Below are 18933 nucleotides of genomic sequence, written 5' to 3'. Positions count from 1 at the left end.
GTGGTGGTGCGTGCCTGTAATCCCAGCTACTCAGGAGGCTGAGGCAGGAAAACTGCTTGAACCCGAAAAGCAGACATCGTACTGAGCCAAGATTGCACTACTGCGCTCCAGCCTAAGGTGACAGAGTGAGACTCCGTCTAAAAAAAAAAGGTGGTAGGACCAAAGGAGGTGAGTCCACTGATCACACTCTAGGGGCTAAAGAATGTGTGGTGTACAGGACTGGAGACAGTGAGGTGGTAACACGTAGTAATTGCAGAGTCAGATAATGGAAATTAAAATTTTAGAGGAGTTGCAGATTGGTCATTGCAAGGAGTGCAGCATGACCATTTTAAGGAATGGGTGATGGAGAATATTGAAAACAAGGTCATTGGAGGAATGAGAATAATGAACTGAGAAACTGGAATACTGGAAGAATCACTGAGATCGATAATAGGATCACTTAAGAATCATGAAATGAGGAGCTACACCACATGAGAAAGTCTGAGTGGGGAACGCTGATGAGGCAGAAAGAGGTCTGCAGATGGCCAAGGTGGGGAAGTGAGGTGATCTAGTCTGAAAGCATGCACTTCACGTATGACGGGGTCGGGGGCGATGCTTTTACAGAACAGAAAGGAAGAGTGGTTTGGCAACAAAAATGAAGAGGAAAAGAGGACATCCCCACCTCTACGGGCAACACTTTGAGGATTCTGAGAAAAGAACTTTGAAATAAGAAGGCTACCTTCTCAGGTAGAAGGAGAAGCAGTGCCTTCCCTGGAGGGAGAACAACGTTTCTGAGCAAGATAATCTCCATGGGGTGAGTTAGATGACACACGGAATTTTGCTTGTGATTGTCAGTGACATTCAGAGGGCTCAGCATGACTCAATCTTTGGTTAAAATGTTATTTTGTTCATCGTGGAGGATTTTTGCAGTAATTTTGATTCTTAAAAGTATTTCATTAAACATTCTTTTTTTTAAATGTTTTTATTTTTTTGAGATGGAGTCTGGCTCTGTCCGCCCAGGCTACAGTACAGTGGTGCAATCTCGGCTCAATGCAACCTCCACTTCCCAGGTTCAAGGGATTCTCCTGCCTCAGCCTCCCAAGTAGCTGGGATTACAGGCGCCTGCCACCACGTCCAGCTAATTTTTGTATTTTTAGTAGAGACGGGGTTTCACTGTGTTGAACAGGCGGGTGTTGAACTCCTGACCTGGTGATCCACCCGCTTTGGCCTCCCAAAGTGCTGAGATTACAAGCGTGAGCCACTGTGCCCAGCCTCATTAAACATTCTTAATCTCAACTCCTTGTTTATCTCACCTTAGTCCCAGTCCGCCCAAAAATCAGTTAAAAAATAAGGTACTGTGAATGGATAAATAATACTATGGGGTACACACCTAGACAATGGAATGTTACTCAGCACTTAACTGAACCCATGAAAAGGCATGGAGGAACTTAACTAATATTGCTCAGTGAAAGAAGCCCATCTGAAAAGGTTCCATACTGTGTGTGATTCCTACTATATGACATTCTGGAAAAGGCAAAACTATGGAGACTAAAAAGATCAGTGGTTGCCAGAGGCTTGGGCAGCGGAGGCGGAGGATGAACAGGGAAAGCACAGAGGATTTTTAGGCAGTGAAACTCTCAATGATACTGCAGTGATGAACAGAGGTCATTATACATTTGTCCAAACCCAGAAAATGTGTACCACCGAGAGTGAAGCTCAGGGAAACCATGGACTTCTAGTGATGGTGATGTGTCAATCAGTTCAGCGACTGTAACAAAGGTACCACTCCCCGGAGGATGCTAATAGGAGAGGCTGAGCATGTGTGGAGGGAGCAGGTGTATGGGAAACCTCTATACCTTCCTCTCAATTTTTCTGTGAACCTAAAACTGCTCTAAGAAACAGTCTATCTTAAAAACAAAAATTTAAAAATAAGGTATCAATCAGTGCAGCAGCAAGGGAGAAACTCAGTGGTAGAGGTATATGCTATGAGGACACACACACACAAAACTCTAAATTAGAATCCTGGGGTGGGTGTTGAGAGAGTTATTCTTGAAACCACTGCCACAGTAACCCAGCTCCAGAGGGATCCAGCCATTAATACTCCTCTGTATTCTACTTTGTTCTTAAGTGTCTTAATATCTCAATGTGGCCACTTCAGATCCCAGAAAATGCTCAACTTTAAAATGCCACTAAAAATGTTAATAATCCCCTGGCTTTTTTCTATATAATGAAAGGTGAAGTGGCTTTTTGCACAGGAATATAATTCTCCCACCATCTTTACTGTTTATTAGATCACAAAACTATAGCCCTCATGAGTCATAAACTCTATGACACTTGAGAGTCCACCCTGAGGGACACGACTTTATGTGCAGTGAAGTGTGAATTACTGCATCTTCTAAAGGGATTCTAGCTGCCACTGCACTGAAATACAACCCAGTTGTGAACTTCCTCAGGACTCCTTGGTTTTCTACGAAGCCAATAGCAGACATATTCACCTCATGGTTCCCTCTTTACAACGTAAAACCAACAAACTGTTTGTAGGTTCAAACTGATTACCAGAAGAACTGGATCTCTTTTTCACGTTGGGTTGCGTAAGATCTTCAGATTCCTATGGTAATAGTTGGTGCGACAGGACAGTAACGGGCCCTGATTAGGTTGACTATTTCCAAGCAGGCAGAATCGAAAATTGACAAATTAAAATCCATGAAGATGGAGCTTTTCCCTAAAATCAGCCAAACACAGAATTTGCCTCCAATTCCCACCATGAAATCTAGGACATATGTGTTATTTTCTGTGCCACAGCTTCTCTCTCCCTAACACTGACAATGGCAATTGTTAATATGCAGATGGCTGTGGACACTGTAAAATTTGAACTACATAAAGCCCATGTGTAATTTTCGTACTGCCCTAATTATTAAAATTGACTCAGTAAATTCAACCTGATTCAGTTACTTTTATTCAGAGATAAGGGATTACTAATTTAAATTTGGCAAAGAACAATTTTGCTGTTCTAAGATCAGGAGGTTTATTTAAAGGGGGAAAACATTAGCAATCAAGGTAACAAAATTTCTTCTGAAGCAGAGTAAGACTCTTTAGATAAAGCAATTGCCACATGCACAACCAACTCCCAACTCAGAAAGCAAACAACAAAACAAAACAAAGAGAAACATGTTAAAATTTAAAATTCCTATGAAAACCCCCAATATCATACCTAGGTTTTTATTAAATAGCCCCAGTATATATCCAGAGAGGAAAAAAAAAGCATTTTTATGAACTAAATATATAGTTCATTTGTTTTTATAAAGATATTAATATAGTTCATTTAAAGATATAAATATAGTTCATCATTTTAGTCAAGAATACAAATTAAAATAATCAGAAACACAAATGTCCTCATGGCTAGATAAGTTCCTGATTTTTATCATAATTACAGTAATCCTCCCTATCTATGGTTTTGCTTTCCATGGTTTCGGGCCAAAAATATTAAATGGAGAGTTCTAGAAATAAACAAGAAGTTTTATTTTTCTTTTATATTTAATTTTAGGAAAGAGACGGGGTCATCCTATGTTGCCCAGGCTGGTCTCAAACTCTTGGCCTCAAGAGAGCCTCCTGTCTTGGCCTCCCAAAGTGCTAGCATTACAAGCATGAGCCACCACTCCCTGGCCAACAATAAGTTTTAAATTGCACACCATTCTGAGTAGTGTGATGAAATCTCAAACCCATACCCAAACTCTAATTTGTCCAGAAAGTGAATCATCCCTTTTCCAGCGTCTCCATGCTGTATATGCTACCTGCCCATTGGTCACCTGATCATAGCACTTGTGTTCAAGTAACTCTCATTTGACTTAATAATGGCCCCAAAGCACAAGAGTAGGGATGGTAGCATAATGTCATAATTGTCCTATTTTATCATTAGTTGTTGTTAATTGTTCACTATGCCTAATTTGTAAATTCAAGTTTATCACAGGTATGTACATATAGGAAAAAATATAGTATATATTGGATTTGGTACTATCCAAGGTTTTGGGCATTCTCTGGGGTTCTTGGAATATATCCTCTGCAGATAAGGAAGGACTACTATAATTATAATCATCAGTTCAATGTTTTAATATTTTATTTGCAACATCTCAAATCTTACATAGGAAATAAAAATAAACATTCCTTCAGCTGTTTAATTTGCATGTGTTTTCCAAAACATACATGTACTGCTAGTGCAAATAATCTGCAAATACAGCAAACATCAGCAAATCCTGTCTCATACTCCTTTTCTTTTTCTTTTTTTTTTTTTGCAATAGTGAAGTAAATTTATTGGAAATGAAATGGATTAGGTAGAGTAGTTGCGTTTTTACAGTACAATAGCGACATGGTAAATAAAGAAAAAAAGAAAGAAAAACCACTTCATTGGGAATCAGAATACCTGGGTTTTCTTCTGGCCCCCTTCTCATAAATAACACAAGCAAAGCTTCCTGGGACTTGGTTGCTTCTCATACTCCTTTTCTAAAATGTTTCTTACATGAAACCCAACTCCAATCATTTTCTTGACATTCTTTTTTAAAAAAGGACTCGAGATATTTATACTTAAAGCAGAGGCAAACCCAGGCCTCTGTCAGCTAGTAGAAAAATACTCTGTCCTCAATTCCTACAAATTTTCCAAAATTACAGCCACACAGAGCATTTGCTGTATAAATACATACATAAATACTGTGTTCCAAACACACTCTTACCTAAGATCCCTTAGACTACACTTCAAATGCCCAAGCCCATTGGAGTCTCCCCATCTAGACAAACCTCCTCCTCTCATGGTGAAATAATGCTAACCCCTCTTAGGGAATGTTTTCTGGTATTTATCAGTGTGCCTCACATCATCGCTGTTAAGTACCTATCTGTACTGCCTGCCTGGTGGAAAGGAACTTTCCTGAAGGGCAGAAAACACAATGTGGCATGCTATAGCCTCCCCGTGGAGCCCCACATCCATTACCTTTGGCTTTCAGACTATCAGGAGGCTGCTGACCCCCCAACTCCTTTTATGTGATGCTCCCACCCTCAGCCCTCTGAAGGAAGACTCATTAGTGACTGTATTTCAACTCTGCAGCGCCATCCCTACAGCTCATTAGAGCCCATGAAAACCAAACTGTACATCGCATTCTCTACCTCAAGGGCTTTCATGAACACACACAGGCTGTCGCTAGATAAGGAAGAAACTTGACTAGCGGTGAGGATAAGTCTGAGCCAGAGGTGGCATGTCTACACCCATGGGTGCATGGCGGCTTGTGCCTACAGTCCCAGCTACTCGGGAGGCCAAGGTGGGAGGACAGCTTAAGCGAGAAGTTCGAGGCTGCAGTGAACCGTGATCATGTCACTGCACTCCAGTCTGGGCAACAGGGCGAGACCCTGCCTCAAAAAAAAAACAAAACAAAGAAAACCCCCAAAAAACCCATGGGTGGACTCAAACTAGGCATCTGGAAGTAGCAATCAGTCCCAGAAAATAGGGAAATAACTAGGGAGACAAGGGAAGATGAGAAACAGACAAGACTGGAGCAGGCAGAGACAGGATCTGACGGGTGCCCAGGTGCCCTTTAACTCTTGTGAGTCTTAGGATGTGCATTTGGATTCCAGGAGACCCCTTGTCCCCTTCAATAAGCCCTGTCTCTAAACATAAGCTACTTCAGTAGCTTTATGCTCTTTCCAATTGAACAAATGCCAAGAAAAAGGCCCAGCTCACATGCTGGTTCACTGATTCCTATTGCATGATCCCCTCAATCTCTGTGCGCAGACCAATCTATCCTACCCCTTCAGCCTCTGCTATCCTTGATCGCGTTATCTGATCCCTGACCACTTTCTACCTCCTATTTTGCTGATGGGCTATCTGTCCTATTAGAATATACAATCCTTGAGGGCAGGGACAACATGATTCATCTGGTGTTCCCTCAACAGTGGCCAACCCTGGGATAGCACAGTAAGTGTTTGATAAATATTTAATGATTATTTCTGGTTAAGGTCAGAATCCATTCAATCAGGGACATTCAGTGTTTATTAAGTTCCCATTGGGTATTATAAATCTATTTCTTAAACAAGATATTCTAAATAGTTGTTGGATTATGAGATTTTGAGGAAAATAAGTATCTCAATGCCTTTCAATATTGTTCTTCCAAGTAGATATGACAGCTTATACAAATCACAGCATCTGCTATAAGAAGCAGTAGATTAATATAAACAAGCACTCAGCTAAGAAAGACATTTAGGAAGAGTGACGGGTCAAGCTCTCACTTAGGCTAACGGGACCCATTCATTCAGTTAGCATAGGAATCTGAAAAGCAGCCTACCTACCTGGTCATAGAGCCATTTTTATCGCTGAAAGTGAATGTATCAGTACATGAAGTGTTAAGAGTGCATAAGAGATTCCAAATACTAACAACCAGTAAAGAGGTAGAATAAAAACAATTTTAGATCAATATTAAAAGCTTATTATTGGTAGTCTAAGTAATTTTGTCTACTGAAAAATACCTTGAAATCTGGTCACCATCAGAATATTTTTGTTCCAAATTTTAAAAATCTGAAGCCTCTTTTTCACTATCTCTCCAAGTTGGAAATATATTGATCTCAGACAAGATGACATTTAAGCTGCTAAATACATAAAGCAAGAAAAGACACTGATGATATTTAAGAAAGCCAAGAAGAGAAATATTGAAAAAAAAAAAAAAAAACCTTTTTAAAGACATATGTTGACAGAGTCCTACAGAAACGTGTCTGTTCCCAACACAAAGGACAAATGGAGAACCTAAAAGTCCCTTTTGTAAACAGGGCACCTAGGACCAGTGGTGATGCCGCAAGTCCTAAAATGACCAAAGGCATTTCAAAAACACAAAATCAAATGTGGGTAACAAAAGGCTGAAAACAATGTTAATGAACAGAGTAAATGGAATTGGAAATTGCTACTAATTCTGAAAACAGTTTGCCTACTTTTCTATTTAGTCATTCAATTTTTAAATTCATCTTTAACCAAATTCTCAGAGATATTTCTTTTTGAAAACACTATAAAAACTATGTGGTACTAATAAATTGTTTTAAACTTATAAGCAGAAGGTCAATGAGTAATATGTGATACATTAGCACATATTAATTTACAGGTCACTAACAGAGGTGAGCAACAAACTTGCATGTGTTTTGTCGGAACTGCTGGACACCCTGAATAGTTAAGATAGAAATCTTGCATTCCAGACTTACTCCGGAACAAGCATGACTAAATTTGATCATTACTGCAATTGAGTGACAGGTAGATGGGAAGGTCCACTTTACTATTCTTTCCACTTGTACATATGCTTAGAATTTTGCATTTAAAGCACTGAAAATTTAAATAAATAAATAAATTTAGTCCAGAGGAAACAGCCAGCTTTCTAAATTTATAACGGCATGTGAAAAAGGAAAAAAGCCGCAAGAGCCAAATTATACCTGCATGACTGCAGCTAGCATACATGAATATATACATGAAACAGAGAATCCAACGTTCTGTAACAAAATGTTTCGGAGCTAGCCTATGTTGTATATTTTCATCTTCTCAAAGCTTTTCCATACCAATTCCTTTTTCAAAGAACATATCCAAGAAGAGAGTAAGGAAAATGTCATAACTGAGGGATTCCTAAGTAGCAGACATCATTGCAAATGCTTTATGTGTAGCACAGCATAGTCCTCCGAGTTAGTAATTGCTCCATTTTATGTAAGATGAAACTGGACCAACTAAAATAGAGTCCATTTCTAGGCATTCAAAGAGTATATTAATTATAAATTTTAAACTACTCAGACTCTGGCATATACAGCTAGTGCTCAACTTATGACCACGATTGGTTTCGACAGACCAGTCGTAACACGATTTGGTCGTAAGTTGAGTAGGCTATATGCACGCGGAGATGGTAGTGCTGCCGGAAGCTGGTCCGCACGGTCGTACGCCCAGCTGGGCAACGTTTGCGCTGCCAGACTCGGAGCAGTCGTGGCTAGCGATTGTGGTCGTAAAGTCGAATGGTCATAAGTTGCACAGGTCGTAAGTCGATCAATACCTGTAAGCCAAGACAAGGTATGTCCTAGACAATATATACTTCTGTTTCTGGATTTCAATTACATGCTTTCAATATTTCTGGAATACAAAGAAAAATCATACCTTAAACTGTTCTCAACAGAGATGCTTTGAATAGTGAGGAATACTAAAAATAGAATCTCTAATTTAATTGAGAAAGAGAATTGGAAAACGAAAACGTTCTCTGCTTGCAACTTAATGAGGAGCTGAGAGGCACCGTGCAGCTGATGAAACGCTACTGCAAATGGGACCCATCAGCGTGCTATGTTTCCAAATGATGGCCTTATGTAAAAGCAAAGGCGGTAAAATGCTGCAGGGCGTTTCCATATTTCCCAATAATCTGGCCCAACTCTGCTTCTGACATTCTATATAAATATATTGTTACAGCCACACTTTCATATTCAGAGTTGAAAAATACTGTCAAAGAGCCTTGTTTGATGGCTAAGCTATTCTAATTTCAAAGAGCTGAATGAAAACAAATGGGGTGCGGGGGGAAGATGGGACAGAAACCAAAATAAATAGGCCAGGACACAAATGTGAAAACACGAGCAGATGTGTACACATAGCCTAGATTCTCATATTCTCTTTCAATCTAGGGCTGATCTTCTTGTTTTAAAATATCCAAACTCAACTTTTTTAGCCCTAGAATAAATCCTATGGTCAGTAAGGCAATCCTTACATTTATATAGACCACTAATGAATAAAATATATCCACACTCACATATACGTAGCCTGATCCCTCTATTCAAAAACTGTCTCAGTTAATAAGAATCTTGGGATCTTTCCAATTCCAAAACCATACCATATATGTGCCTATGATTTGTCAGTCAATTTTTCGCCTACAAGGTTGGAAGGTGTTCATAGCAAAGTAATAATGGTCAAGAATGTACCAGGACTTCTCCCATTGGATGATGTATACAATATACCTTCCAACTTGGTAAGATTAAAAAGACCACCTCTGTTGTTTGCTTTTTATTTATTTTAATTTCATACATACTACAGAATGAAAAAAGAGGCCAGGCATGGTGGCTTATGCCTGTAATCCCAGCACTTTGGGAGGCCGAGGCAGGCAGATCATGAGGTCAAGGGATTGAGACCACCCTGGCCAACATGGTGAAAACAAAAAAAAAAAAAAAAAAAAAAAACCCACAAAAAATTAGCTGGGCATGGTGGCGCGCACCTGTAGTCCCAGCTACTTGGGAGGCTGAGGCAGAAGAATTGCTTGAACCCAGGAAGCGGAGGTTGCAGTGACCCGAGATTACACCACTGCACTCTAGCCTGGGGCCTGGCAACAGAGAGAGACTCTGTCTCAAAAAAAAAAAGAATGAAAAAAGAAAGGTTGAGAAATAATTCTTGTCTGAGAATCCCATGTTCAGTTAGGTATTTTAGAGTAGAAAGTTGGGCAAAGGAAATGGTTTTGCTCAACTCATCTAACAGCAGTTTTTGCTTTGTTCAGGCACTGCTGTCCTTTGTTTGCTGACCCTATTACTACAGACAAACAAGTGTTCATTTAAAGACAGAAGGTTAAAGTGGCAGAGAATAGATATTGTAAAAGGGTGGAAAATAAAACAGGAAAAAGAGAATATACCCATGATTCAATAAAAAGATTATAAACAAAGCCACGTTCACCTGTCTAACTTTCCCAGTTGGAAATCTCTGCCTGTATTTGAGGCTTACCTTGTTCAAAGTTCCCTCCAGAGACCTGCCCCACAGTATAAGTTACCAGAGACATCAACACCTTTAGGAAGCCCCTAGCTCCAGGAAGTGCACTGCATGTTATTAATAGGAATACAGAGGCTGGAGGAGCCTGTTTCAATTTCTCTCTTTAAAAGAGGAAGAATGGTATGGGGACTCATCCAATTTCTTGTTTAACTGACAATACGTAACACTTGCCTGCGTTCTTCTACCATAAAGCGAGGACATGGCTTAAGACTGTGAGGACACGGTCTAAAGACTGAAGACGCAGCCTTCCGGGACTGCTCGGGTGTCAAAGAGCAATGATGCCCTTAATACAGCACCTCAGGGTATCACGAGTGACAGGATGGACAGGATAATCTCTCACAATGCTTTTCACACTGTTATTTGTGATTTGAATTCCTTCTCTCCCCAATCTAACCTACTCTTAGAAACAAGTTAATTTTTCTAAGAGTGTCTTGACCACAAAACACACATGCTAAAAATCTCCCATAGCTCCCACTTATCTCCAGAATAAGACCCTCTAATTTGTAACCTCATTCTACCTTGGCAGTTTTCTAAATTTTCTTCACAATTTTATTGTATTAATACATTTATAAGGTCCTTATAGGCCAAGAGTGGTATTCAGCAACTCAGCAGCACCTGACACAAAATCCTAACAGTGCCCAGTAAATATTGACATTTGCCTGTATTAAATTTGGGAAGAAATACATTCTTGAGATGCAGAATTGAAGAGCACTTCCTTTATTCTTCTCAATTCCCAAAGCCTTTGGTTTAAATAAAACTGTGTTTTTTGAAAACTTCATTTCATCCCAAAGAAACAGGACAATAAAATCTAACAATTCTAATTTTTAGCCCTAGATTTTAGCATATGTTTCAAGGGGAACATTATTTTTGTTTTGTTCTATTTATATTTATAAATTCCTCAGGCCAAAATTTCAGTATTGTAATAGCTCATTAAGGCAAGTGACCACTTTGTACTGTTAAATGATGAATAACTGCCAGGCACAGTGGCTCATGCCTGTAATTCCAGCATTTTGGGAGGCCAAGGTAGGCGGATCACTTGAGGTCAGGAGTTCAAGACCAGCCTGGCCAACATGGTGAAACCCTATCTCTACTAAAAATAAAAAATTTAGCCGGGTGCGATGGTAAGTGTCTGTAATCTCAGCTACCTGAGAGGCTGAGTCACAAGAATTGCTTGAGCCCAGTAGGCGAAGGTTGCAGTGAGCCGAGATTGTATCACTGCACTCCAGCCTGATTGACGGAGTGGGACTCTGTCTCAAAAAAAAAAAAAAAAAAAGATGAATAATTGATGTAGTCATATTTGAGTTGTTTCCATGACGCTATGAGAGACGCCTTTTGCTTCTAGTGTAGAAGAGAGGAAAGGTACTTTTTTCTAACAAAGACTGCCAGACGAAAATAACAACTGAGGGTCTGTTGTGGTCATCTATGATTCATACAAACTACCCTAAACACTAAACAAAAAGAACAATATAAGGATCTTGTGTGCTTAACGTGTTCCGGAAGCATACTTTGTGATATTACAACCAAATATTTTAAGTCATACCATGGATTTATCACTTTACTATTGAGTTATCATGGCCTCTGCATTTGAAGTGGGTAAAAATCAACTGAAGACAAATCTGGACTATGGGCCAGCACTCTGCCAACTCTTGCCTAAAAAACACCTCTTTAGAATTCTATCGATGGAAGGTTGGGCAAGGTGGCTCATGCCTGTAATCCTAGCATTTTGTGAGGCCAAGGTGGGTAAATCACTGGAGTTCAAGACCAGTCTTGCCAACAAGGTGAAACCCCGTCTCTACCAAAATACAAAAATTAGCCAGGTGTGGTGGCATGCACCTGTCATCCCGGCTACTCTGGAGGCTGAAGCACAAGAATCACTTGAACTTGAATCCAGGAGGCAGAGTTTGCAATGGGCTGAGATCATGCCACTGCACTGTAGCCTGGGCGAGAGAGTGAGATTTCATAAAAAAAAAAATTATAATAACAATAATAATAATAATTCTATCAATGGAAATAAATGGTCTCTGCAAAAGGAAAGCACAGGCTCTATTTTACGGGAGGATTTCTCAGCACAACATGGATACAGAGGCCCTGCCCATACCGCTCCAGTCTCTGTGCCAGAAGCAGACCATCCAGAAGCATCTGCCTAATGATGACTAGCGTGCTCTAGGTCAGAGCTAAGTGTTGGATAAAATTCACTGTAAGGCATGATCTCTAGAAATGTTAATTCTCACAATGCTTTCGGTCTGTAGGGCTTTTGCTTACAGAAGCCATAGTAAGTCTTTGTCTTAGCTCAAAATGTTAAGCTGCGTTACTGTGAATGGCTTAAACAATAGAAATGTCTTTTGTCACAGCTCTGGGTGTCTTAGCAGTGAAAAGCAGGTGTCTTTCCAACCCTAAGGGTGGTAGGGAAAGGATTATCTTATTCTACAGCGTGTTCCTCTGGTTGACTTGCTACTAAAGAAGCTATTTTACAACTTACACCCTTAAAACTCTTACACTCTTATTACTTACATCCATACAAGCTATTTTGCACCCTTACAACTCTGTAAGGGTGGGGTGGATACTGCAGATATCTCATAGCAGTGCAAGGGTTCCTGTACCATGGAAATAATTCCATGGTATTCCAGATCATTCCAGATGATTCCTGTTCATAGCTATGCAAATCAAGTGTGCTGGGGAGGGAATTTTAAATCTCTCCAAGTCGAAACAAACCAGTTTTAACAACTTACCATTCATCTTATTAATGAATTGAATACAATATTTGACATGTGTTCAGTCTGCATGACAGACATGATTTTACCTTGTCAAAAATTACACTTCAACTGCTTTCTGTTTGCATCATGCTTGCTCTCTTATTGTTTCCCTCATTTAAAAATTTACATAGCTTGATTCCCAGCATGTAACACCTCCTACTTCCTATCCTCTCTCTCTGGCCACTGCTCATCTCCATGGATGGTGCAGTTTCTCTGCTTGCCTTAAATGTTGCGAATTCCCCAAGGTGCTTTCCTTGGGTTCTTCCCCACAGGTGTCACTGAGTGGGCAAAAATGAGTGCGAGCACTTAGCGTAGTAGCTGACCCTTTGTGAATGATCAGTGATGGTCTGGTGGTATTAATGTCACTGTCATCATGTCAGTTTTTAGATTGCTAAAATTATGATTTTTACAAGCTTTTCTCGCCCTTTAAATAATAGGCCTTGTGAGGTTCATCATTGCACCCTTAGAACCCAGAGACATATGTCTGAGGAGGAAGAGGGCATGGCAGGACTCTGGAAAAGGTGTATCATCATCTTACATCAAAATGTATTTAATGAAATATGTATTTCAAAGGACCCAAAACAAGCCTTGTTCCCTGACTTGCACTTGTAGTGGAGTTCTGGTGGAAGGTTTGGAGGACTCCTCATGTCTACCTCCCTCTCCCACTTGCCAGATCATGGGATCTAAGACCCTTACGGCCCAGAGTCACTGGTGGCTTGGGATAGCCCAGAGAACGCCCCTGTTCAATGGAAACAGAATGCAAACTGCCTATGGAATCCCATTTTCCTGACTGCCACATGCAAAGTTAAAAGAAACAAGTGAAATCAATTTTAATTGCATAGTTATAACTCAGTAACATTTATGATGTATTTAACAATATATTTAAAACATAACCATTTCAATGTTGAATCTATATAAAAGTGAATGTGATCATTTTACAGGTTTTCTCACATTTTATCTTTGAGAATTGGTATTCATCTTACAGCACACATCAGTTCCCACTAGCCACATTTCAAGTGCCAAACAGCCACATGGGGCCAGAAGCTACAGTAATGGACAGCACAGGGTTAGAGGCTACAGCATGGCAGTCTCTGGGAGAATGTAGATATATGGTAGGGACATAGTGACAAAGCAAGAGGGTGACTTGTTTAAATGCAAATCTACACTCACTCTTCCTCTTAGAAAAACTAAAGTCTGATGACTTCCTGTTGCTACAAAATAAAGACCAAATCCATTAAAATGGCTCACAAGGTATGATGTTTTGGCTCTTTCTTATTTATGGAGCCAATGTATAAGAATCTGGCTGGTGTATATCATCCTGCAAGACTTCCGTGGGTGGGTGGTAGGCAAAGGAGGATAGATAATACCAGAATTGCAAGAGGAAGGTGACAGCAAAGGGCTAATTCTCTCCACTCATGGTGGCCACCAACAATCTGGTAAAGCCCAGGGCTTGGAAAAACCACTCTGTGGCTTAATCCTTTGATACAGTTTGGCTCTGTGTCCCTAACCAAATTTCATGTTGAATTGTAATCCCCAGTGTTGGAGGTGGGGCCTGGTGGGAAGTGACTGGATCACGGGAGTGGTTTCTAACAGGTAAGCACCTTCCCTCCAGTGCTGTCCCATGATGGTGTTCTCATGAGATCTGGTTGTTTCAAAATGTGTAGCACCTTTCCTTTCATACTCTTTCTCTTTCTCGCTCCTGCCATGTGAAGATGTGTCTGCTTCCCCTTCACCTTCTGCCATGGTTGTAAGCTTCCTGCGGCCTCCCCAGCCATGCTTCCTGTACAGTCTTTGGAACCGTGAACCAATTAAACCTCTTTTCTTTATAAACTACCCAGTCTCAGGTAGTTTATTATAGCAACGTGAGAACAGACTAATACACCTTGGGACAAACAACAGGCTAAAACAAAGTAAAGCTAACCAGGCATTAGTAGGATCTCTAAGGGAAACGGGAAAGAGCGGTGTTCCCGGGGTCAAAAAGAGTAACTTTTGCATGGCCACCGTACAAATGTGAAAACATCTGGTTACTCATACGTGAAACTAAGGGAGGAAAAACTTAGATGCAAACTATGAGATGTGTACCAAAACAGTCGACTCACCAGAAAAGGACAATTTGGTCAATGCTATAAACTAAATTTTAATTCTAGCCTTTAAAAAAAGTCGATTTAATACTTAGAATACATAATCAGTATGCATATATCCAAAAAATAAAATGGTATCAAAAACATGTAAGTAGGCGCAGAGTAGTGATTTATAAAATTTATAACTTATCTACAAAATTGTGCTACAAGAACTCTTTAACAGAATGTGAGTATTATTTCTAAAATGGATACTTCATAAAAGTCATACCCAGGCAAAAGCTGATTTATTATCAACCCATATTTAGTAAATCAGCACACAGAATGTTCTTGTAAAAATACATATAATGAACTTCAGTATTAGTGATTTCGACTATTCATCATTTCACATCATGGTTCATATTCCTTTCAAGATAAAAATTACTTAATATGTAATACATTGTGGTGTTAGAAATGCTTTTGCTTTTAATTAGATTGTCCTTTAAACAGAGTGCTATCAAAACAAATTAGACCTTTTAATATTTTAGAATGTATAATTTAAAATTAAAAAGATTCTAATAGTAATAGTAATGTTAATTTAACAATAAACATTCATTATCCAAGTAGGCTAAAGAAAAATTTCTAGTACAAACAGGATTACAACAAAAGAAAACGCTGCCAGGCTATCTGCTGTTTATAATGAGTGTCAAGAATTTTGCTTTGCCAACAAGCATAAGACTAATTACTTCCAATGTTCTTAAGATGCAGTCACATGTCCTAGAAGAGATAAACTATCTAAGAAGTGTGAGATAAAATGCCTGGAACTCCAGCTATTTTAAATCAAACAAGAAAGGAGCAGCCTGTATAGTAACAGCAAAAAGACTACAAAGAATTAAACAAAAATGAAGATCTCCGAAAACTGGGAGGGCATGATTTCTAGGATATAAAGTTAAGTTTAAAAAAAAGCAAAGTGCAGAACAGTGCACTTTTCACTTTTTTTTTTCTACAAGAAGTAAAAATGTGTACTTTCTTTTGCCAAAAAAATGAATCGGGAACAATGAAAATGTTTATCAATACAGAATGGGTGAAAAGTGAGATTTCTGAGTATAACATTTTAAAGAACAGGATAGTCAAAACGTAAAATTAATAAGGGAGGAAAAAACTAAAATCTAATAGAATACAAACAGATATAAATGAAGTAAAATATATCAAGCTGGTAACAGAAAAAAAAAAAATTCTAGCACTTTTAACTCTAAGACCTTGACTGTAGAGCCATGGTGAGATATATACTAAAGATAAAAGGAAGTGTGGAGGGCTGGGCATGGTGGCTCATGCCTGTAATCTCAGTACTTTGGGAAGTCGAGGCAGAGGATCACTTGAGCCCAGGAGTTTCAGACAAGCCAGGCCAACAAAAGAAGACCTCCGTCTCTGCTAAAAATTAAAAAAATCAGTCAGGCCTGGTGGCATGCACCTGAAGTCCAGCTACTTGGGAGGCTGAGATGGGAAGGTCACGGGAGCCCAGGAGGTCAAGGCTGCAGTAAGCCGTAATCATGCCACTGCACGTCAACCTGGGCAACAGAGTGAGAAAAAAGAAATATGTGCTGAGACATCCTAAACTTTACTGTTTAGTGATGGTCATAATATGATATCATAATTTTAGAAACATTTAGAGGTATATAGTAGGGTAATACAAATACATATGTTCATGGTATGGTCAATCATTAGGAATCAAGATTTTTACTGTGAGGGTTAAAAAACTGATGCAAAATATAAGAAGTTAAATTTTTCAAAAAGGAATGCATGTGATCCAATGTGAACTGCTGGCCACCAGCCAGGACTTACTTCTTGGCAATACTGCAGGATGCCTTCCTTGGTATCGATGCAGGTTTTGGTTCCTGATGGATCTGACTCCCACTTCCCATTCTGCACATTCATGTGCATGTTCAGTCTGCCACAGAACATGGCAATCTGGGGTTCAGCCAGCAGGCCAGCATTGCCATCAGTGGGTACCTGAAAGAAGAAGGTTCAGTTAGTTATAGAATCCATCGCTCCAAAGCAGAGGCTGGGGAGAAGAACAGGGCCAAGTATCAAAGAGTTCTATTCTTGCTAATTCTCAATTAGGAATCAGCCCTGTCTTCAGCACTCCTTTAGATGAAGTATCATATAGGCCACAGACGTTTCTAGCTACCTCTAAAATAGTGCTTTCTTTTACACTAAAATAGAGAAGGAAATTACCAATACTGAAAGCGATTTATTCATGAAAAATTTATACATTTTCCCATATCAGATTTTGTGGTACCTGCCGAAAAGTTCTGACAACAAATAAGACGTTTTTCTAAAATAAATATAATAACTGTGGAGGCTACCACATCCTCGTAATAAACTCCAACTGACTCACACAGAGCAATGCCTGCCAGGCCCTGCCTGATGACTATGCCTGAAAGTAATATTGTGTGCCACCTCTCAGGACTGAGAGCATGGCATTGTTAGTTAGCAAGTGAATGCATTATGATTCTGAACGAAAAATTCACTGTAGAATTCAACATCCCCAAATATAACGTAATATGCTGGCAATTCCACCTGGTTTTCCCCAGAATATTTTCTGGTTATCATTCTCTCAGCTCTTCAGAGGTCTGCTAAGGGTACTGGTGTCCCCTCTCCCAATCATCTGCAAGGAGCCAACAATTTCTCATCGGGAGCTCTGCATAGTACCTATTGAGTAGCGAATGAGGGCATTACCATTGCAGGCAATATACCACTTCACAAAAATAACTTCATGAAAAAGGGCGCCTTCTGGATTTTCAAACCCTTCTGTGTACAGGTATTACCTTTACAAAATATTTTTAAAAGAGAAAATGGAAGTCCTGAAATAGCTGTACTATGTCATTTAATAGGTTCTGGTATCTCAAAAAGAAAAATAAAATTGGCAAGAGATGGAAAGCATATCCACAGGAGTAAAGGTGTTACTTAAATCAAGGAATCAGAAGGCATATTAATCATGATAGGCCCTCCCTTGTTAAAGCCAGCTGCTGGGGAAATGTGAGACATCCATGCCAAGAAGAATTAACTTCCAACAGAAGCCATTTATTCACACATTCAAGAACTGGGTGATTCCATGATAACTTATATCACTCCTAAAAACCGTCCACAGGAGGAAAAACACCAATTAAAATTGCACTGAGGAATTTCAGTTGAAGAAATGAAATAGTTTGCAACATTTCTTCCCATAAAAATGTAAAATAAGATATATCTGGCCATTTTAGTTATTTTTGCACATATTTCATCCAAACACAGCAAAGGACTTAAGTCCTTACAACAACAACAAAAAACACACACACAGGTCCTTACACTGAACCAAGTCATGAGTGTAGAAGCTGCTGGCAAAATCTCTAAAACCACGTTTTCAATTAACTTTTCCAATATTTAACAAAATTCTGCCTTTACCTTCTGCCAGATGGTTAAGTAAAAGCAGTTGATGCCCAAATATCTAGATCACCTGCAGAAATAGCTGGGACCCCTCAACTCCTGCATCTGAGCCCCTTGCCACTCCTGTGATTTCCATGAAACGGGGGGGTCTCATTCTCTGATAGATGCAAAACAGCAGGCTAAGTAGAATGCTCTATAAATTTAAATTTCACAGCCTTCCTGAGGGATTAAGAGGAAAGAAATTGTCTTGATCTTAGAAATCAAAATGCAAATGTTGCCAATCATACTGAAATAAGTAGTACACATAATAACATTGCAAAAATGTTAAAGAAAGTCAAATAATAACCAGTTACCTGTGGATAAGGCCCTGCCTTAGATGCTATGGAGGGCCCTGCCCGTAAGGAACGTACAAGCCGCTCGTGGAACGCCACTGTTCCCACAGTACTTTATTCTGTTCACCTTCCGAATTCATTCCTGTCCTGAAGATTTCCAGTCTTGGCAGCATGTTGCTACCTTATCCCTAACTGTAGGGAGACACTAATGAGCCTTTACCATAGCTGATAAATATATTTTGTTGACTTAATCTCCTCTTCTCTACCTTAAACTCTCTCTGTACCTCTGTTTATCCATAATCTGTTCATTACAATGTCTAAGGAAAGTGGTGTACTATCGGTTTTATTTTATTTTATTTATTTATTTATTTTTGAGACAGAGTCTTACTCTGTCACCCAAGGCTGGACGCTGCAACCTCCACCTCCCTGGTTCAAGCAATTCCCCTGCCTCAGCCTCCCAAGTAGCTGGGATTACAGGCACATGCCACCACACCCAGCTAATTCTGTTGCATTTTTAGTAGAGACAGAGTTTCACCATGTTGGTCAGGCCAGTCTCGAACTCCTGACCTCATGATCTGCCCACCTCAGCCTCCCAA

The 18933-nt window shown here is 39.6% G+C and overlaps 1 protein-coding gene across 8 annotated transcripts in view; it reads right to left on the bottom strand.

Moving 5' to 3' along the window:
* Positions 1–18933, bottom strand: part of APP (amyloid beta precursor protein) — a 279992-nt gene that overhangs the window by 199857 nt on the left and 61202 nt on the right. For all 8 annotated transcript variants that reach the window (XM_032277112.1, XM_032277105.1, XM_032277108.1 and 5 more), the window contains exon 2: positions 16422–16589. In XM_032277112.1, coding sequence (XP_032133003.1) covers positions 16422–16541 — 120 coding nt within the window. In that variant the 5' untranslated portion in view covers positions 16542–16589. The remainder of the gene's footprint in view (positions 1–16421; positions 16590–18933) is intronic.

This window comes from Sapajus apella, unplaced genomic scaffold, assembly GCF_009761245.1.
Source record: "Sapajus apella isolate SASKATOON/1434 unplaced genomic scaffold, GSC_monkey_1.0 scaffold8, whole genome shotgun sequence".
Classification (NCBI taxonomy): domain Eukaryota; kingdom Metazoa; phylum Chordata; class Mammalia; order Primates; family Cebidae; genus Sapajus; species Sapajus apella.
Note: the sequence above shows the minus strand (reverse complement) of the source record. Positions and strands in the feature narration are given on the sequence as shown.